This window comes from Acinonyx jubatus, chromosome A2, assembly GCF_027475565.1.
Source record: "Acinonyx jubatus isolate Ajub_Pintada_27869175 chromosome A2, VMU_Ajub_asm_v1.0, whole genome shotgun sequence".
Lineage (NCBI taxonomy): Eukaryota > Metazoa > Chordata > Mammalia > Carnivora > Felidae > Acinonyx > Acinonyx jubatus.
Window position 1 is genome coordinate 30,315,001 of NC_069383.1, and position 21,484 is coordinate 30,336,484.

The following is a 21,484-nucleotide window of genomic DNA, read 5'->3' on the forward strand; positions in this document are numbered from 1 at the left end:
GCTCACGCCGGGTGAAGGGACAAGAAACACCCACTCGGATCCAACCCGGGCAGCCAGCGGCCGGAGCATGCGCTGAGAGTTTGTGCAGCTGGCCCTGGCTGCCGCCGCTGCCTCGTCCGGACTTGGCGAGGACTTGGGAGGGACAGAGGCGCTGGGAGGTGGCTTAACAGAGACTTTCCAGCAACTGCTGCCCAGGACTCTTTTTTTTTTTTTTTTTTTCTTTTTCCCAGGAGGCGGCGACGGCGGCGGCGGGGGAGAGGAAGAGAAGGAAGCGTCTCCTCCTTGAGCCAATGCAGCCCTCTGGCTCTCCGGGAGGAGCGTCCCTGCCCCGATGAGCCCCCGCAGTGCGTCCGCGACCGTCCCCCGGCGGGAGTGGGGCGCGGAGCCCAGCGCCGACGGTGAGTGGCCGCACGTCTCCCGTCTCGCCAGCCGGCCGTCCCGCCAGCCCGCCGGCGGCTGTCCCCGGCGCTGTGTGCTAAACTACTTAGAGGCTGGCGGTGGGGCTCCCCCGCCGCCGGCGCTCCCCCCACCCCCCACCCGCGCCCTGCCGGGGGCGCGCGGACGCGGTGGCGGGGCGGGGGACCGCGCTCGGCTTTGTGCTGCTCCGGCGGCGCGGGGTCGCGGCCGCGGCCGGGGGAGGGGGCCGTGAGTGACTAACCCGGCGTCTGCACAGCTGCACCGGCCCTAATTCCTCCGCGCCCCTCCCCGCCCCCGCCCCCGGCTAATCCATCATTCCGGGCCGGAGCACCATTTCTCACGTTCTCCCCGAGAAACCCTAGTCGCGGGGCGGAATCCCAGCTCAGCGCCTCGCCCCCCCCCCCCCAGTGCCCCCTGTTCACACTCGCGCGGCGGGGTGGGGTGGGGGGTGCGGAGAGCTGGGGGGCCCGGGAGCTGTCCTAATGCGGGGGACGCTCGCACCCGCGGACTCGCCTGCGGCGCCGGTGACGTCTCCCGGGGGTAGTGCGGTTTCCAACCTTCGGAACGGTTCCGAGCTGAGCTGTCCCCCCCGGGAGGGGCGCGGACTGAGGGACGTTTTCCAGAGCGTCTCATCAGAATGCAGAGGACACCGCCGCGCGTCCCCCGAGAACGGGAGTTTACTGTGTGCCTTCATTCATCCGGGAGTCAATCTTTTCTCTTCTCAGCAGGTGTTATCTGAAGCCGGTTTGGAACTTTAGGGGAGTTGAGGTTACAGTTACAACTTTAACAAATGATTTTCGATGAAGCGATGTCTCAAATGACCTAGGCTTCGCGCCGGACTCGGGACCCAGCTGAGAGCTGCAGAGGAGGGGTGGGCTGCGGGGCGGGGGGTTGGCGGGGGCGTGGAGCGCGGTGATGAGAAGTGCCCTGTTCTCCCCGCCCCCTGCAGACCGCAGCTACTTTGCCGGTGAGAGTAGGATGTGGTGAAAGGATGGGGCTTCTCCCATACGGGGCTCACAATGGCCAGAGAAGATTCCGTGAAGTGCCTGCGCTGCCTTCTCTATGCCCTCAATCTGCTCTTTTGGGTAAGTCAAACAGTTCCACTGCACCAACAGGTGGGGACGGCTGGACTCGGTCTCTTCCAGCCACCACTTAATGCGCCAAAGGGCATGGCTAAACATTAATTAATTACAGAGGATCACACCCTCTATTTTTCAGAGAAGTCCATTTTGACCTTAAAATGCCTTTGATCTAGCTGAAGTGCCATTTGCAATTAGAAAAAAGAAATCGACGCCTGGATACTGGTGGCAGTAAAATTAGACTTGAAGTTAAGCTAGGGATATAAATAAATGCACGTGCTTGTGCTTGTAGATAAGAAAATTATGGCACACTACTTAGGGAACTGCTTGTTTTCAGGAATTTCAGATAACTGTCCAAGCCATAAATTGTTTCCTTACGTCATCCTAGCCTATAAAATCTGGTTGGCGTAAAGCAGTCTTTCTATGTTTTCGTGAGAATTCATACATAGACAGCCTATCGAAAGACTGGGTAGATTTTTCTACCGGTAGAGATTCCATCCAGGCTGAAAAGGTGGTTTTCATGTAACTATTTCTAAGTTGGCAAAGTTTTAAGGAATTTTGTGTATGCTTTTGGAAAATCCCATAACCATTTAAGGAAATAAAATACATAAAATTTAACAAGCTCATGGAAATCTTTATGATGTATGAGCTAGTGACTGTCTATGCTTTGCACCCAGGCATAAGTTTTCATTAAGTGTTATTAATAAATCACATTATTATTTATAAAATTTATGAGGAAAATATAACAATTAAAACTTTTAATGTTGCTTCAAGAAGTTGTCATCCTTAAGCAAGTACATTTTTGCCAATTTTGTATTCTATTAATAACTTATATTCAAAATTTTCTGTTAGAAATTTTAATGTGTGATTTATCTGGCCGACTGGCTGGCATTGACCAGCCTCCTTTCATAAGGCTAGTGCAAGTGGTCTCTGGAGGATGACATTTTGGTTTCAACTAGTCCCTACGGGTGGCTCCATTTTGAAGTGACAAATTAAGCCTTCCTTCCGTGAGTAATCTGAAAAGATATCTAAATCGGCAACTTTTTTTTTTTCTACATGAGAATTAAAAATCATTGCATTAAATTCACCACTTGGGAACGTAAAATCACTAATTGATCTCATTGCAGATGTTAATTCTAAATATGTACGTTTTTTCAATGGATCATTAAATCACCTACTTAGCTATAAAGTTACTAAGATTTTGAACTTTGTGTGTTTTTTTTAAATGTGTGGTAATTATCACTTCAATTTACTGGTTTTTCACTTTTCTACTTTATGCTTTTTAATTATAGAATCATCACACTTTTATAACTAAAAGGGAATTTAAAGATGACTTGGTTGAACTTCCTTACTTTGTGAATGAGAAAACTAAGTGTAGGTTAGTGACTGGTCAGAGGTCAGATGGCCTGATGGTAACAGTTCCTGTAGCAGAACTCAGCTTTCTTGCTCCCGGAGAGTGCCTGTACGTGAATGATTACTGTGTTCTCAGTCTTGAAATTACTAGGACTTTTGTTGTTGTCCAAAGAACAATGATTTGGAAATTTTCTTAATAATCTGTATTATGTGGGAGGAGAAAAACCTCAATCATTGAACAAAAATATTGCTCTTCCGACTACTAAATTTGCTTCAAAAAACCTAGGTCTTAAATTCCTCCAGGGCTCTTTCTAGCGCCCCAAAATGTAAAATGTCATGTCTTTGCTGTTATCCTGTACCTCAGCCTTCTCATTTTCTGTGGGTGTATTTTATTTATTTATTGAGATCCCTTCCCCCTTTCTCCAGCCCTCTTCTTCTGCCAACTTCCCCTCCAACAAAATAATCCGTGTTAACCTCTGTATCTTTTAAAATTTTGTACAAAGATGTATTTGCTCATACCTGTCCGCATATACCCATTCGTGTCCATTTATATGTATATTCACAATATTTTTTTGTTAAAATGGTTTTTTTCTCATGCGGGTTCAAGTGGCAGGAGTGGGATTGCTTTGTGGGAGGATATGTGATACAGACGGCAACAAAAGAGCTAATCTTTATACAGTTCTTCTTCCGTTTGCCAGTCACATTTAGTGCTTCAGTCTCCTAGCCTGTGAAATAGGAATGATAGTTCCTCTTGTCTAGCATTGTCCTGAGGATTAGAGTTAATGTACACAAGGGGTTTGAACAGTGGTGCCTAAATGTGCTATCTATGTGGTGGCAGTAACAGTAGGTAGTAGTACTTGTGTTTGTTACCGCTGTTACTACAGTAATGACGCTCAAGTAGATTATCAGGAGGTGGAGTGCTCACTCAAAGGAACCCCCGTGGTGGTAATAGCAGCAATTGTTATTCCTGGGATTAATACTGCTACCACTACTACATTTCCTTGACCCAGAAATCCTGCCCCGGGAATTTGTTCCCTAGAAAGAAGAACACCGATACACCCCATTATATGCACACAAATATTTATTGCCATCTTGTTGGTGTTAGGGCACTTTGAAATTTTTGTCGGTTTGAAAGGTTTAAAGTGTTATTTTACTGTTGCTTTGTTTTTTATTTCCTCTCTTCTCCAATGAGCATGAGCATCATTTTCTTTAGACATGTATATATTTCATATATGTTATTTCATTTTATCATTCATATTCAGTAAGTATGTCATATTTACCATTTAGGTTTGTCTTATTGTTTGTCCATTGATTTCATTTATGCTGTTACTATACAACAGTTCAACAAATTTTTATAGGCTGTTTTAAATAAGATTTTATATACTCTTTCTTCTGTTCTTCTGTTCTTTCAAAGCACCTGCCTTTCTTGTTTTAGTCAGGGTTTCTTTTTCCCAATGGACTTTAAGCTTATTTGATATAATTAAAATTATCTGTTGGGATTTTTGTTGGAATTGTATGCGATGTATATCAACTTTGGGAGAATCGGCATTATTCTTTCAGTGCTAAAACAATGTTTGCAAATCTTGTGTTTTCTTACTGAGTCAGATGTAGTTTTCAGCCTTGTGCTGGGCACATTCCTGGGCATTCTTGCACTACTGTCTCATCTAATTCTCACAACGGCTTTGGAAAATTGTTTGTTTCTTTTTTGGGTAGAGAGAGGTTGTTCAGAGAAGTTCAGTAACTTGCTAGTGAGTGGCAGAACAGGGACTCAAAGTTCAAACTTCTTCTCCAAGTGTGATAGAAGTTGTAGGACTGGAAATGGGGGTGAATGTATTTGCAGTGGAGAGGTAAACGCCCTCAGTAGGAAGGGATAAGCTATCCAACTCCTAACAAGTCCTCCAGAGCAGCGTTTCTCACCTGCATGTGCCTACGAATCCCCCCGGCGTCTTGTTAGAATACAGAGTCTGATTGAGTGTGTCAGGGGCTTCACGTATTGAGGAGCAAAGCTTTAGTCCTTGTGTTCAGCTCTCATTGAGATTAGAAGCAGAACAAACCAGTGTAGCATATGAGCCCAACTTCTTACATCACACTTCACATCCTGAGTATGGAGAGGGGATTATTCTTGCCTCTAGTTTTGCAGGATTGAGAAACCTGCCCTCTTTACCTCTGGGCTCAAAGCTGAAGCCTTTTACTCCTCATTTTACATTTTAAATAGTCCCCCCACGCCCCGCCTTCCTATTTCTACTATGTTGCTACCATCTTTCCTCCTGTATCCAGAAGGATTTTAGGGAAAAGAAAACTAAAATCTTAACTGAGGACGTATAGAATTTTGCTTTGCTGTTCTGAGAGTTGCAAATCAGAGTGCTTTGTGTGTGTGTTTTTAAAGTACATCCTGAGTATTTTTCTAAATGTGAGGCAGAGATATGTCTAAGAGGAAACAATTGAAGATCACAAATGCACTGCTTCTCTCCATTGCCATGGATCCAGTCACTTCGAAGTGTCATCTGTTGAGTGGCCCTTCCACATTCTGAAGAAGCGCAATCCCGGTATAGCTGTAGGGGAGCTGGCACACAGATATTGGACCTTCTAGGTTTGTCATGAGTGTTGTGGGTTTGTAATGGGAGAGGTCACATGGGACACGGTGCACGTGGGTGAACTGCCCCAAGAGCTCTTTTGAAACCATGATTCACATTCTGGCCACAAAGGAGCAAGGAAATGAGCTATTTTCACTTCAGTTTTATCCCACTTTTACTATTTAAATGGCATATTATTTGAGTAAATGAAAGCTTTCCTCCATTTTAAAGACAACTTCTGTGGCTTTATGATATGAATGCTTGCCATTCATAGATGATAATTTTCTGCTATTACAACTATGGATAAATATGGTTGTCTTTGGAAGTTCTTGAAGTTGGTGAGCACTTAACATTTGTCAAATATGTTTGCTTATTATTTTCTAAAAATATAATTTCCCATCTGTAGTTTTTAAGCCCCATTTCTCACTGGCAGATAAGAGCCATTGTTTTTCACCTACCATTACCAAAGATAGTAGCAACAGAGAGGAACTACTCTACTGTACTAAGAAAAGAAACTTATAAAAGAAAACCTTAAAAGTGGACAGGGAATCCAGTTCATACTTTTGGGATATATGCAGGGCAAATGAAATAACAGAAGGTTAATGTCCTGTTTCTTTTTCCTTGGCCATATGTAGTGAACCTTAGGTGTTTGACCCATGGCAGACCCTACAGAGATTCTTGGCAAGTAGACATTTGTATTCACATGGCATTTATGTAGTCATATAAAAATACAACTTTTTAAATTGTTACCTCTAACTTTATACTCTGAAAGTCCTTGAAGTTTTCTTTAATTCTAGTGACTAGGGGAGAGCTTTCCGACAAACATTAGTTCTTTTTAAAAATAAATATTAAATAAGCTTTAGTCTCAGGGGCAAAGCCGGTACATGTTTTTCATACAGTGTGGCCCCAACTGAGCAAAGATGAGCCATCGCATGGTTCATAAGGACCACACTTTGGAGAGGGGTGTGGGGGATTTTTCGGGACATGTCCTTGTGGCAGAGCAGAATGGTACTGACCTTGGCCTGCCAGCCTCCAAATAATCAAGACTTGATTTAACTTCATGTTTCAGTAAATAACTATTTCAAACCTTTTTTTAAGACTAAGGCAATTAAAAAAACATTTTAGTGTTTATGTTTGAGAGAGAGAGAGAGACAGAGTGCAAGCAGCTGAGGGGCAGAGGGAAAGGAGACACAGAATCCGAAGCAGGCCCCAGGCTCTGAGCTGTCAGCACAGAGCCCAACGCGGAACTTGAACCCACAAACCGTGAGATTATGACCTGAGCTGAAGGTGGACACTTAACCCACCGGCTGAGCCACCCAGACGCCCCAAGACAAAGGGAATTTTAAAAGCACCTAGTTCAATTCTCCATTTTCAGGATAAACAAAGGTTCCAGAAGTTTGAATTACTTGTCCAAGTTCTCTGCAGAGATAGAACTGTAACTAAATTCCCCATCTCTCTCCTGCATTCTGCTCTTTGCTACCAGATTTGACATAAAAAGTAAAGTTAAGGTAGATGGTTTTAAACATCTGTCAGCCTTAAACTTCTGCAAGAGAGCCTTGAACTGCTCTCTTAAATGAGACTATAGATTATGGATGGCAGACAGTTGAAGGAATTAGAAAGTCTGTCTTATGACTAGGCCCTTATTATTTGGTGGAAACCAAAGGCATACATTTCATAATAAGTTTAGGGACTCTGCATACATGTAAAATTCTGATTGAGAAAACAACTTGATTCAATACTTATTTTTACATAATTAGATTTGAACAAACCCAGAATATATCTCCAGCAATAGCAAATTTCATATGTACAAGTATTTGTTGAGAGCTAGCATTTCCTAAATGTTTTTCAAGACAGAATGTGGCAAATGTCCTGCTAAGTAGTAGATCAAGCATATTTCTCTAGAGTAATGTTTGGGTTATTTTCTAAGCATTTTCTTCAACTACAAATGATATTTTGCAATATTGGAGAAAATGTAAGGAGCTATATGCCTAGTTACATATGATAATTATAGTGCTCCTAGGAATTTAATCATAATGAATGACAGTTGAAGAATTATTTTATTTTTATTTGGAAACCTAGTAGAAAATGCTGTTATTAGGAAGGGGTCCTGAATTGCTTGCACTATTTGTGCTTGTAGATTTAATAGCACGATTTGTATTGAGGTGACCTCATCTCCTTTTAGCTTTGTTCCTTGCTACAGCATGCACTCTATGTTGTACACTGCTATGATTTTCTCAACCCCAGTAAGTAAAAATCACTCTTTGAGAATGAAACTGGTTCCAGACATTTAATGCAGCTAGAAATAATGTCATAATAAAAAGCAGTTTTATTCTCAGAGTTGCTTGTTCGCCATAAGATAGGGCTTTGTATTGATATTATTTATTTTGACTAATGTTCTGGGCACAGCTGCAATGCTTGGGTAACTACTGTGCAAAAGAACAGTAGAGTCAAGTAGAAGCTTGTAGTTTAAAGGACACTTGAGAACACTTAAACCAGCTTCTGACCTGATATATAAATCTTTGATCTTGTAATTCAGCAGGCATCTCTCTACTGGAAAACTTCCAGTGGTAGAAAGCTTAGTTCTTCTTGAAGCATCTCCTAATTTTGCTTAGCTCATCTAGCGAGTTGAAATTGCCTCCCTTTAGTTTAATCATTGTCACATTCATTTCATCTAATATCTGTTGGGCCTCACTGCTGGGCCTGGTACCCTGCTGTGTGGTTGGGCTCTAGGCAGTGGTCTGTGGAATGAGATGGGTGGGTGAAAATAGGAAACAATAGATAATTGCTCTGTGAAGTCTGTCCCAGAGGGTAAGGAGGGAGTTGGGAGAACATCTTTATATGCTAGCTGTTTGAGCTGGTCTCAAAGGGTAAGGTTGAGTTGCTCTGCTGGGGAGGTTGGGAAGGCTGGGGCAGGGTGCATTGGGAGGGAACTTCATGGGCAAAGACATAGAGGCTTGGGGGGATCTGCATGGTGCATTGCTGGAGAAGTACAGGCAGCTTTTTGTATCTGAGTACAGAATGTGTGTGGGAAGGAGCAGGCAGGGAACGGATTGAAGAGATCCTTTAAAGGTGACTGAAGAGGGCCTCTGTGCCCTGCTGAAGCGTTTAAACTTGACTCTCTAGGAAAGAGTTGGGGGTAGTGGAAGCCAGAGCTGGGAAGGCCCCCCTCAGGGCAGCTGTGGGAGCTGTATAAGCAGAAGAACTCAATCTGTGTTTCCTAAAGCTAACTGAAGGGTGAGTATGAGGTGGACTCTGTGAGCTGGAAAGTTCATTAGAAGGTGATTGTAATTACCTGGCAAGAGATTGAGGCCCTGAACTAGCCAGAAGTGGCAGGAAGCGGGGAGGAATTCACCAGCCGTGGTGCAGGAACTATCTGTAGGACTTGAAAATAATTAGATGGAGAACTGAGGAAGAGGGAGAGGTTCAGGCTGTCTGCCCAGTTGCCAGTTTATGTGATTGAAGCGTTGATTATACCATTTACTGAGATAGGAAACACAGTGGGAGGGACACGCAGGTTTTGAGAGCAATGGAAATGAGTACCTTCTCAGAGATGTCAAAACTGAGAATGGCCATGCAATGCAATAGATAGCTGTATCACAGAGCTTTCTTCCTCATCCTGTGTGCTAGACCTTCAAATATCTGAAGATTCCATTTCTGAACTAATCTAGGCGTTGCCTTTTCTCTTAAGCTGACTGAGAAAGATTAAGAGAAAGCCCTGAGGTCAAAAGTGACTTGAGATAGTAGTAGGTAATATATATAAGAATCCTAGTCTGTCTTTTCATTGCATAAATCCTCTGTGAAGTCGGTCTTATTTTCCTAACAGTTTGTATGTGAGGAAATAGGCTTAGGAAAGATTCAGTGACACCCAAAGTCATATAACTGAAAAGGAGCACAGGTGGAATTCAAACCAAAGCTTTTTGATTCAATGGCTTCTTATAGCCATTATGGCTAAGACTATGTGCCTTAAATGGCCTCTGAGACCATGTATTCTGGTCCCTGCTTGGCTTTCCATTCTTACCACATGCCAGTTTCCTTCCCTTGAACATGTCGTGCAGCCTTCCATCCTGGGATCTTCGCTGTTCCTTCTGGCTGGAATGTACTTTCCAACTGCTCTTTCTGTAATGAACTTGTGTAATTCTCCTTCAGATCTCAGCTTTCTGAGAGAAGTCCCTTTGACTCCATGGAATAGGTCAGGCACTACAAATAGGATTCTTATAGCAACCAGTATTATTCCTTCCCAGAATTTATTACAGTTTGCAGCTACACATTTATGTCTTTGATGGGTTGATTAAGGTGTGTTCTCTTAGTAAATTTCACCACAGAATAGAGATGATGCCTTTTCCTGCCCATCCATGTGTCTCTACCACATCACAAAGGACCTGGCCAAGAGCAGTTGATCAATATGTATTTTTGAATGGAAGAATTACTTCAAAACCCATGCACTTAACCAAATCTACCCTGTTAGAAATGTTTTGGAATATGCCACTTAAAAGATATACACATTTTTTGTTATAAATGGAAGAATGTGTATGATGACAACCACTGATGATACACTATACCAAAATGAAGAATCTGATCATTTATTGATACCTGTCTCAGAGCTTAGATACTGAAAATTGGCTAAACAGCCAGTAAGAAATTCAAAGATGGAGAAACCAAGATCAGTTATTACTTTAAAGAATGATAAAGAGAGGAGAGAATTATTTGTAATTGCACAAGAATTTGATGTAAATAAACTATCACATTAATAGAATTTTCTGGCTCCCATGAAACTTACAAGGTATTTAAAAGGCCACATACAAGTCAAGTAGAGGAAGAACATGCAGCCTTAGATATAATCAAGTAGTCCATGGTGCCCTGCTAGCCCTGTGTGTTTTAATAGGTTCTATTATTATTTAGCTATGGAGAAGTCAAAAGATCAGATGACTACCACTGAAAAGATAGTTTATTGTACTTACAGATCCTGAGAGAGAGAGAGTACATGCCTCATCACGAGGGCCAAGGGGGAAGTAATGGGGTCCATCACAAGGCAGAGAGAAAGGGACTGGGCAAGTACTTTCATTGTGGCTACATCAAGAAGAAATGGGCAAGACAAAGTAAGTAGGGTCTGGATTGGCTACTTTAACTAATTTCAGCAGCCTCTGGAGTATAGGGGCTGTCCCTGGTTGTCTGGCACCTGGACCTTGGCATGTTTATGGCAGGTGTAGAGTGGCCCAGAGTGAGAGAGAGAGCAATAAAAGAGGTGTTTGGGGTGTGGGGTCTGGAATGGTTGGTTTTTATTTGAAAATGACAAGTGTGAACCTGGGAGAAGACCTCTTCTCAAGGGTGGTGGAGGGCAGAAGGCCAAGGCAAGGTGGCTCAGGCACATTATCAGTTTGTTCCGACCAAGGTGTGTCTGGCTTGAACATGTAGAACAGATGTTAAAGCATCAAATTCACAGAAGCTAGAAGCATGATTAATAAACTGTGGCTGACCCACGGGGTAACTTTTATTAGTTTTTACTTTTACAGTCTTTTTATTCCTAACAGAAAAGAGGATAGTAATAACTAGCCTCATTCTTTGCTGAGCTGTGGTCCCAGGGCTCATAATCTGTTTTAGGCCATGACTCCTGAGACTCTATTCCCCAAAGGATGTAGTTAAGACATTCAGACTTAGCCTGGCAAGTACAGACTGACCCCCATGTTATCCCTCCCTTTAAAAAAAAAGATCCCTGCATGCTGTGCAGGCTAGTCTCCTCACTGTGGAAATAGATACATTCATTTTTTAAATGTTTATTTATTTTTGAGAGAGAGAGAGAGAGACTGAGCACACACATGTGCACACACACCAGTAAGGAAGGGGCAGAGAGAGAGAAGGAGACAGAGAATCTGAAGCAGCCTCAGGCTGGAACTCAAGAACCGTGAGATCATGACCTGAGCCTATTGGACGCTGAACCCACTGAGCCACCTGGGTGCCCTGATATGGTCATTTCTAAATTTGGAAGGCAGTTGGTGACTAAGCCTTAAGTTCCAAAGACCAATGGCCTGAATTTGAATCTTGGTTCTGCCACTGAGAACCTGTAAGACCTTGAACAGGTTACTTCATTTTTCTGTGCTTCATGGTGCTCTTTATAGTCTTTATTATCTGCTTTATCTGTTTATTCCTTGTGTCCCACAAGAGGCTTCACAAAGGCTGGGATCTCGCATCTCTTATTTATTGTGGGGTCTCTAAATCTAGCACAAATAGTATGAGGCAGATAGTAGGTATTGGGTCAGTGTTCAGTCACTGAATGTATTCAGTCACTTCAGTATTCAGTCACTGAATGAAGAATGAGCAAATTCACTACCTGATTTTCCGAGCAGGTAGCCATACTTCCCTATACCAGAGGTCATAGAGCTCTACATGTTCTGTTTGCCTTTGAGCCTTTATCCAGAAAGCATTTTCATGACCACTGCTTGACTCAGTCAGTACAGACTCATTCCTGTCTTGTATATTCATTATTTAATGAATTTAAAGCTAAATCTATGATGCATAATGGTAATCGATGTTCACTAAGATGACAGAAATTATTAAAAATCAAATTAAGTTAATTTTCACTGTATGGTGCTTAAGAACATAAGTAGAAGGCACACTTTAGAAAAATAAATCCATCTAAATAAGAGAGGGTTAGGGGTTAACCTTCAACTTTTTGAAAAGTTGAAGACTTTTCCTAGGAAGACTCGTTTTGAACATGTTCTATATAGTTGCTTTAAAAAAAAAACCTGTGGACAATTTAAAATATAGACAAAAGTCAAAAACACAATATAAGTAATCTTTAATTACCTATTACCCAATTGTCAACATAATCTCCACTTCCCAACTAAATCCTATGCATTATGATTATTTATTTAACCATTCAGCATATATCTCTAAAAGATAAGGATCCTTTAAAAAATCTTCGTACCACTGTCATATCTAAAACAGTAATTTCTTAACATTTTCAAATATCCAGTCAGTGAAAATATCCCCAGCCATCTCATGGATGTCTCTCTGTGATTGTTTTGTTTGAATCAGGATCAGGTCAACATATTGCATTGGGTAATCCCTTAAATTTCTTTTAATTTATAATAGTTTCTCCTTCCTTCTTTTTTTCCACTTGGCCAGTTTTTTTTAATTGAAGAAATTGGATCATTTGTCCTGTGAAATTTCTCATATTCTCAATTTTGCTGATTGCATCCCCATGGTGGTGTTTAACAAATTTAAATCTAGTCCCTGTATTTCCTATAAACTGATAATTAGAGGTGGAGGCTGGGTTAGATTCAGGTTGACTTTTCGGTAAAAATACTTCAAAGTCATCTCTGTGTGCTTCCGATTGTATCACGTTGGGGGACACATTGTCTTTTCTTTATGACACTAAAACTAAGCAGTGGGGTATGGCATTTTTTTCTTCCACTTGATTTCTCCTTTCTAGAAGCTAGCCTTTCACGTGTCACAGTTTGCACTCCTAACTACATATTAGAACATTTGTGGAACCTTACACATTTCTCGTGCCTCCGCCCCACTTTCAAGAATTTTTCCAGGGTGGTTCTGGGCTCAGTACTTTTTTTTTTTTAAGAGTCTTAAGTGATTTTGATGTACAGACAGGACTGAGAACTACTAACCTGATAATTTGGGCAGTTGCTGAGGATCTTTGCCTAGAGATCCATTATTTCAGTGAGGTTGTTAAATAGTGATACTCTATTATGCTTTCTGCATGTATTAGCAGAAATTCTTCTATAAGAACTTTCATGAAGTCTTTAGTTCTTTCCTTTGTACAGGATAGGTAGGATAAATGTTTAATTCTTACCACTTTTCTGAATAATGAGTATCCACCATCCTTACAAAGGTGACAGGTGAGTTTTAAGTATTATATGAATTCATAGATTTTAGCATGTGATATTTCAAAGCATTGCATTTATCATTATCATTATTATTATTATTATTATTATTATTATTATTATTTTGGTGCTCAAATTGTTCGACTTTAGCTAATGGAAGCCCTTTCAAGTTAGCTCCTGTGACTTTCTTGGCAATATCAGTCCTATGGATTTCATTGCTTCCTTGCTATTGCATATGACGTGTTTTAGGCTCATCTTGTACATCTGATAGTTTAGTCGTTCAGTGGCCTCTTTATCCTGTGCAAATCCTGTCTTGAACCCAGAATCAGCCATGTAGGGAAAAAAGCATAATGGTTATGTAACAAAAAATCCTTAATTTTTAAAATTGTTAATCTTGCAGAGAATGTTGCATAAATCCTTGGTAACCAATTTGGTTTTTTTTTTCTTTCCAGTTAATGTCCATCAGTGTGTTGGCAGTTTCTGCTTGGATGAGGGACTACCTAAATAATGTTCTGACGTTAACTGCAGAAACAAGGTAAGCTTTATAATTAATGATTGATTTCTTTCATCAGGTTTCCTTAGACCCTAGTTTCTAAGTAACTTTGCCCCTGTTTAGACGGTAGTACTCTTCCACAATCAATAAACTTTGTTACATCTTCTAGCATTCTCATTAAGGTATGCCACTTGTCCCAGAGAAAACTTCTGGGTATGCTAATATCAGTTTGCTGTCCTCTGGAGAGTGGGTCAGCTGTGTCACATTTGCATGAAAGGGACAGCGTAGCTATTTTTCTGTAGGAAAATCACTGCCAACACCTTCCTACCTTCATATCCCTCAGCTAAGGAAAACCAAACTCAGCATTGCCATTGTCTTCTCAAATTTCAAAAGGTTGATCCAGTAACATCACAAAAAGCAAGTTACTTAACCTCTCCCAGTCTCCATTTCTTCATCTCTGAATGGGGACTGTCGCGTATACCACTCTGAAATGTCAGAAGGATTAACTGAGATAGATTTTGTGAAGTCCTAAACAAAGTGGAGCTTAGTATACAGTAATGTCTAATTTTTTGTTATTATTACTCTTACTAGTATGGTTCTAGTTAATGATTTTTTTCATAGCAATAAAGTTTTCTAGCAAAAATCATCTTCCTTCCTCTTTCTTTTAATATAGATTAATTTCCTTTTACATAGCAGTGTTTCACATTGGGGGGAAAGATTAGTTGCCGAGCAGAGAAAGTGCTGCATGTGGATTTCCAGATCAGAGAAGAGCAGGGAGATTCTTCTCAGTGGGGCCTGTGTGTTTTCCTCAGGCTAAAGCTTCAGAGCAAATAATAGATTGACTTCTTATTGGGGACCTCTTTTTTTTTTTTTTTTTAAGTAGGCTTCATGCCCACTATAGAACCCAGCGCAAGACTTGAACTCATTACCCTGAGATCAAGACCTGAGCTGAGATCAAGAGTCAGATGCTTAACTGACTGAGCCAACCAAGTGCCCCTGGGGACCCCTGTCTTATGTTTTAAATGAGTGGAGGTAGAAGTGCTACCACTTGTATAAAAACCTAAACAAAACATAACAAAAATAAGACAAGCAAGCAAGTCAGTGGTAGTGCAGTGATTTTGAAAATAGCGATACAGTCATCAGCTTTGAGACATGATGATTTAAAGGATTATTAACACGAACCTCAGTTGTGTCTTGTACTATGTCTTGGGTGCATTTTGGTTCTATTTTATGTATAACGTGGCATTATTGTTCTTCTTTCAGGGTAGAGGAGGCTGTCATCTTGACTTATTTTCCTGTGGTTCATCCAGTCATGATTGCTGTTTGCTGTTTCCTTATCATTGTGGGGATGTTAGGATACTGTGGAACAGTGAAAAGAAATCTGTTACTTCTTGCATGGGTATGGTGTTTATATCTTCTCTTTATTATGGGTAAAAAGACCAACCAGGACTGCATTATTTTTTCATCAGTGTACAAGATTACGTGCTTAGGGAACCGTGATAGCAGTACTCTAATCTGTGGTAATTGTTCAACATCCTGTGAGAAAGGAAGCGTTCTTTCCATGGGGGATGACTTCAGCACAAGTATTTGTTGTCCTCAAATGATGAGGTATGGAAATATGGATGCTATTTAATTATTTCACTCAGGCTAGGTGTTGACATTTTCATTTGAAAGTACGAGTTTTTTTCTTGTGTCATGAGCCTTATTACCACCCAAACAGGCTCCTTGGGACTAGAATGAAGAAGACATGACAAAACTTTGTTTCTCTCTCTCTTCCTTTTTTAAAAACAAACCTGTCAAAAAACCTATGTGGAAATTCAGGTGATGAAGTAGCAGACAGATATTAAAATCCCAGCACCGCCTTTACAGAGGTTAGTGGATAAAAATGAGTCTTCGTTTCCATAATCTTAGTGGCTTTTGTTTTGTTTTGTTTTGATTCTGAAAGAGTTGGACTAGGCGACTTCTCAAATTCCCTTCAGCATGCAAAATCTATGATTCTAAAATCTATGATTAAACTTTTAATTCAAAAAATTAGTCAGCTCTCTTTTAACATTAAAAATTTGAGTCAGTTTAAACTATAGCATATATATATATATATATATATATATATATATATATATATATATACACACACACACACACATATATATATACACACACACACATATACACACACACACATAGCTTTTTTTGAAGCACGTTGCATGTATAAAATATTGCTTGTTAGTGGCACTAGGTAGTGAGGCTGCTAACATGTAATTGCAGACATCTCAGATTTTGGAAGAATTAATTCATTGGATATATGCCCTTCTTTGCAGTAGGATTCAGTATTAGCTGTGCATTAATTTCTTGTAGGGAACTTAAAAAAAAAGTTTTAATGGTGTGTTGATACGCCAGATACCTGAGGAGAAAAAAGTCCTGATTTGTAGCATTTGAAGATCTCCATGGGTTGAATACTTGCAGCATCGTGGATTTCAGGCCACCAGAGTGGTGTCCCTGAATGCAGAGAGGGGAGAGATGAGCACAAGTGGCTGTCAGGAGCCACTCCTGCACGCCAGGGCTCGACCGGATCCCATCCCAAGCCAATTAAAACAGAATCTTAGTGCAAAACTGAACTAAAGCTTTCAATTTCACAGGAACAACCTGTGTTGATGTATTAGATAACTCTTGGCTTCATGGATTCTTCAGGTCCATGATTGGAAAACAGAAAATGCTGCAGAAAATAAATTACACTCAGAGAAGGGAAACATGCCCATTACCTTACTTTTCTCCCCTTTCGTATATAGTGAGGAGAATGGTAGAAGGGTTTGGAATCTTACTTTGTCATTTAAGACATTTGGACAATAGTTTAAACATAAATTCAAGGACTTACTTTATATGAAACCCATAGCTTAAAGGACGGAGGAGGTATTTTGAACTTAAAAAAAAAATCTCAGAATCCTTTTTTAAAACCACAATCTTAGAATGATGTCCCATTACACAACAATTTAAGAATGACTAGTCTTCCCCCTGTCTCCAACTTGTGTGACTCTGGGTGGTCCCTGGACTGTGTGTTTGGGGAGGGTGGGATAGCATATTTCATGGAACCTCAAAGACTTTTAGGAACCCATTTTGAAAACCATTTATGCATTCCATTAGGCTGTTTGAGTGCTCATAAAGCAAGTTGACAAAGAACTAAGTAATTTGGTCGCTACTTAAGGCAGGATGAGTCACAGAGAATTGTGATGAGAGGCTGGAAAGAACCTTATGATGCAGAGGTGACACGGAGGACTGGAATCATAATAATGACAAAGATGCTGATGTTAGAGTAGTTAACATTTCTCAGGTGCTTACAGATGTTGTAGAGGTTTATGTGAATTTTTTTTACATGAAGAGTTTTACATGAATTAATCAATGTCGTCCTCTCCACAATTCTAATGAAATGGATACTGTTATTTCTATAATATGGATGAGGAAATGAGGCACAGATTGGCTGATTTGTCTAGGTTTGCATGGCTAGTAAATGGAGAATCTGCTATATTCAGACCATAGCTGTCCAGTACGACATATATGTGACAACTTCACTATATTACTCTGCTGCCTTTTCCTAAGTGCTTATAAATGTTTCTCACATTCTATAAAATACTTTCTCTATGATCTTTCACTTCTTCAACTTGACAACAATCGTCTAAGGTAGAGAATTATAAATGAGGTTCAGAGTCCAAAGTCACTCAACAATAATGGGTGTTGCTTTGATTCAAACCTCAGTATTTCTGGCTGCCAAGCCCATTCTCATTGGGTCTTTACTGAAGTCTCTAGTAGATGTGTCTCAACCTTTGAAGCCCGGCACATTTACCTTATTATAAATTTCCTTGTTTTATAACCAGCCCAAACTACCAGACTACAAACAGCTGATAATATGAACTGTTCACTTTGACTATAGCTTCAGTAAATGTTTATCAAATTGAACAATGGACAGGACATTAGAACAGCGCAAGTAGGAGCGGTCAGCACCTCAGAAGGAAGATGGAACCAGGAAGACAATGAGGAGAGTGAGATTTTAAAGGAGGAGTCTGACCCACTAAACTGTAATGATGCTGGAATTGAATCAAAGCAGATCTTCATTTGGGGGCAGCAAATAAACTGCCATCCTCGCCACCTTATCTTTGGATGTTATTTGAACATTGGGGTTGATTCCAAGCAGGTTTATTGCTTAAACTTATATTGTGAAATTGGTAAAACACCATATAAAATGATCATCTTTAAAAAACAATAATAAAATAAGATAAAATAAAGAAGGAGCCTATTGGATAGGATTCTACTACAAGGGGAATGGCTTCTTAAAGGAGGGGAGGGGTACTAATGCAAAATAGGACAGGATGTTAGGTCTTTGGCAAATATTTGCAAGGCAACTCTCATGTTTTCTTCCTTTGTGCCCTTTAGCTTTTTATCCTAATTAATATTTAAAGAAGTTGAATGCATTCAACCCAACTTTTGAATTCATTTCCCTGTATTCAAAATCTTGTTTCACTTTTAAGAACTGCAAATGAGATTAGTAGGAAGAGGCTTTTTATTTTTATTTATTTATTATTTATTTATTTTAAGACAACCAGTATCTCTGAGAGCTGCCATATCTTTTGAATGATTATCAAAAGAGAAACAAAAAAACAAAAAACAAAAAGAGCTGGCAACTGAGCTACGGTGCTGTTAAGCAAAAATCAGAATGCCATTACTTACAGACTGATCAAGAAAAAATGGGAGACTCTCAAAACAGGTCTTTATAACCAACCTGCCCTCTCCTTACACCACCCCCCTAAAATACCAACAACTGGGCAGGCTAAGAGGCCACCCATAGGAAAACATTTCTGGTGAACTTTAGTCATGAATTTCACCCTTCTATTGAGTTATAGATACAAGTTGTTAAAATACCCTAATTTAGGGTTCCTATATAAAGTGTAGGGCAGCTAAGTAAATTTGGATTTCAGATAAGCAACAAATAATATTTTAGTATAAGTATGTCCCATGCAATATTTGGGATATACATCCACAAAGCATTATTCATTGTTTATCTGGAACTCAGATTTAAATGGGCATCCTGTAATTTCATTTGCTAAATCTGGCAACCCTACTCTAACTAGATTTGTTCTTAATACATGTGAGATTGTCATAGAACAGAAACTTTTATATCTTTGTAAGAATATATTTTGTATATTTATAAAAATAACTAAATTCTAATTATGTTAGGAAAACAAACCAAAAACGACTAGGAAAATAAACTTGCATATGCCATGACTTTCAAAGTGATTTTCGTAACAGAAATTCCTTCTCGTTTTTAAAGAGAAATTGCAGCTACATGGAAATTGGTTTTAAGCCTTAGATGGGTACTCCCAAGGCTTTTAGTTGTAGACTAAATGAAATTCATTTGTTATTGCAATTCTACCTTGCTATTAACACAGGCATTAGGAAAGCCGTGGCTGCTCAGGGGAATGTAAACAGATTGAGCGGACATGTTTACAGTATCAACAACAGCTGAATGTCACCATCAGGAGATCGTCGTCACTTGTCAGAGCATGATGCTAATATACATCCAACCACCAGCAAATCACAAGTAGTCAGGCACTGGTCAGAACTGAAGTTGGATGCACCTAACAAGTTCAAGACCAAGTACCTTGTGTTTCAAATGGAAGGTTTTCTTTTTTTTTTTTTTCCACTTTTATTACTCCAGAGAATTTGCATAAAGCTAGTGATTATATGGAAGCGCTTGTAAAGCTTTCTTAAAATATACAGTGATTGAACCGGATTTTTAATGATGCTCTTAATGGAAATCAAGTAAATTTCAGTGGCCACAAGGACATTAACCATCCTTGAGTATTTTGTTGGTTGAAATCATAATGCAAAACCAGAATATCTTAAATGGTAATTTTCTACAGACTCTCTGTTTAAGGCCTGCTTTCAAGCAGTTATAAATTTTATAATTATATAGCTAGTTATAAGCCATTAAGTTAAAATTAAACTATTGAGTTAAATATCTTTATTGTTTTCTGTTTATGATTTTGGTTGGTAGCCTAGCATCTATGTTTCGCAATTAAGGTCCATCATATTATTGACCACATATTCAGCATCTGCCCAGTGTTTTACTTTGTTTCCTCAGAAAATACAGCAACTTTTTGTGGTTTGATTTATTGTACAGATGAGGGAAGGAAGGGTGCCCAAAGATTCAGGGCTGCTAGTTGCCATCATTAGCCTTCAAATAGAGTCCTTGCTCAAGCCCATGCAGGGTTCACTAACTACACCACACTACTGTTAAAATACATTAATTAATTATTGGCATTATTTCTCTAAGACTTAAATATGCTTCATTTATAATTCCAAGGCATTCAGTGGTCATTTAGCCTTTAAAAATATAGTCTTTTAATACCCTTATCATAAAAATTCTACCATAGTTCCCTCTTCTTTTATCACAGAATCCAGCCATTTATCCTTCCTCTCTCCTCCTTTCCTTCCCACTCCCTGTTTCTTTCCTTTTTCCCTCTTTAGACAGATGTCCTTTGACCAGCGTGTGGTAGACACTTGAGATACAAAGATGAAAGGGGGGAATAGAAAGAAAATAACAAAATTTAATACAATATTAAAGTTAGAAGTAAATCAGTGTGGGAACACAGAATAAGGAGCGACTGGAGACTTATGACAGGTTTCGAAGGAGGGTCTTTATTTGAGCTATTGAAAAGATATTGAATGCATCAGAGTTTTCTGGTGGAGAAGGGGAGGGAGGGGCCCTAGAACAACATGAAAAGTGTGCAAAGACACAGACGAATAACTTAGAAATTTTGTGTGGCTGTAGTGTCACTGCACTGAGAAAAACACATGAAGTAGCCCAGTTGTGAAGGTCTTTGTAGGAGAGAGTCTGATGTTGTCCCTTGGGCTATGAAGAGCCAGTGGATTTTTCTAGTACTTAGGGTTGGAGGCATTGGGAAGCCCTGTTAGTGATCACACAGTAGTCTTCAAAGCCATGGCTGGGGTCAGAACCAAGACTTTGGGGATGGAAGGTGGATGAATTCAGTAGACCTTGCTGAAGTGGAATTATGAATAAAGAATTGTACGTGACAGTACAATTTGTATTACTTGACATCAGGAAATGAGGTATTATTCTACACTGATGCACTTTTCATATGATCAAAACACATCTCTGCAATACAGGCATATTATTGTGACCTTTCAACTAGAACTCTTTAAAAGCTATAGTTTTCAAACTTAGTTGTTAAACTCACAAAGGGTCTCAGGTCTTTGGAGGAAACTGAAGATGATGTAGGCATTTCTGGATTCAGAGGCTCTCAGTTTGCACAACTTGCTTTTGTATGCACAAAAGCCCAGCACAGAGTTCCGTGACCTCTTCTGTTTCTTAAGTCATGTTGGTTTGACTACCTCTGATTATGCCCCAGAAAAGCACATAAGCAGATGTTTTTAAAAGTAAATGTGTCCAAGACAGGGGCTTGGGACAATTGTGTGATATTCATGCCCTTAGTGTTGGGCCTTTGTGACGGGATTTTGAGCGCTCATTGGACTTTCTGCTTACTTTGGGGTTTGAAGTGTGAATAGTTTTTATATTTCTGACCTTTGCATAATTTAGGTGTACTCTATCATAGTAAACATTTTAAGCTTTATTGTGTGTTGTTTCTTAATATATACGATGAGATAGCTTTGGCTAAATATAAGCCATGTAAATCTATATCCATTAATTTGGTGAACGTCTTTAGT

The 21,484-nt window shown here is 40.0% G+C and overlaps 1 protein-coding gene across 3 annotated transcripts in view; it reads left to right on the forward strand.

The window, feature by feature from the left end:
• TSPAN12 (tetraspanin 12) overlaps window positions 1-21,484 on the forward strand; it is a 72,225-nt gene that overhangs the window by 7,338 nt on the left and 43,403 nt on the right. For 2 of the 3 annotated variants that reach the window (XM_053218166.1, XM_027075342.2), the window contains exons 2-5: window positions 231-398; window positions 1,367-1,502; window positions 13,710-13,792; window positions 15,014-15,149. In XM_053218166.1, the coding sequence (XP_053074141.1) occupies window positions 1,437-1,502; window positions 13,710-13,792; window positions 15,014-15,149 (285 nt within the window). In that variant the 5' untranslated portion in view covers window positions 231-398; window positions 1,367-1,436. Of the gene's footprint in view, window positions 1-230; window positions 399-907; window positions 1,146-1,366; window positions 1,503-13,709; window positions 13,793-15,013; window positions 15,150-21,484 lie in introns of those variants that run through there. The other variant, XM_015067318.3, reaches the window with a different exon arrangement.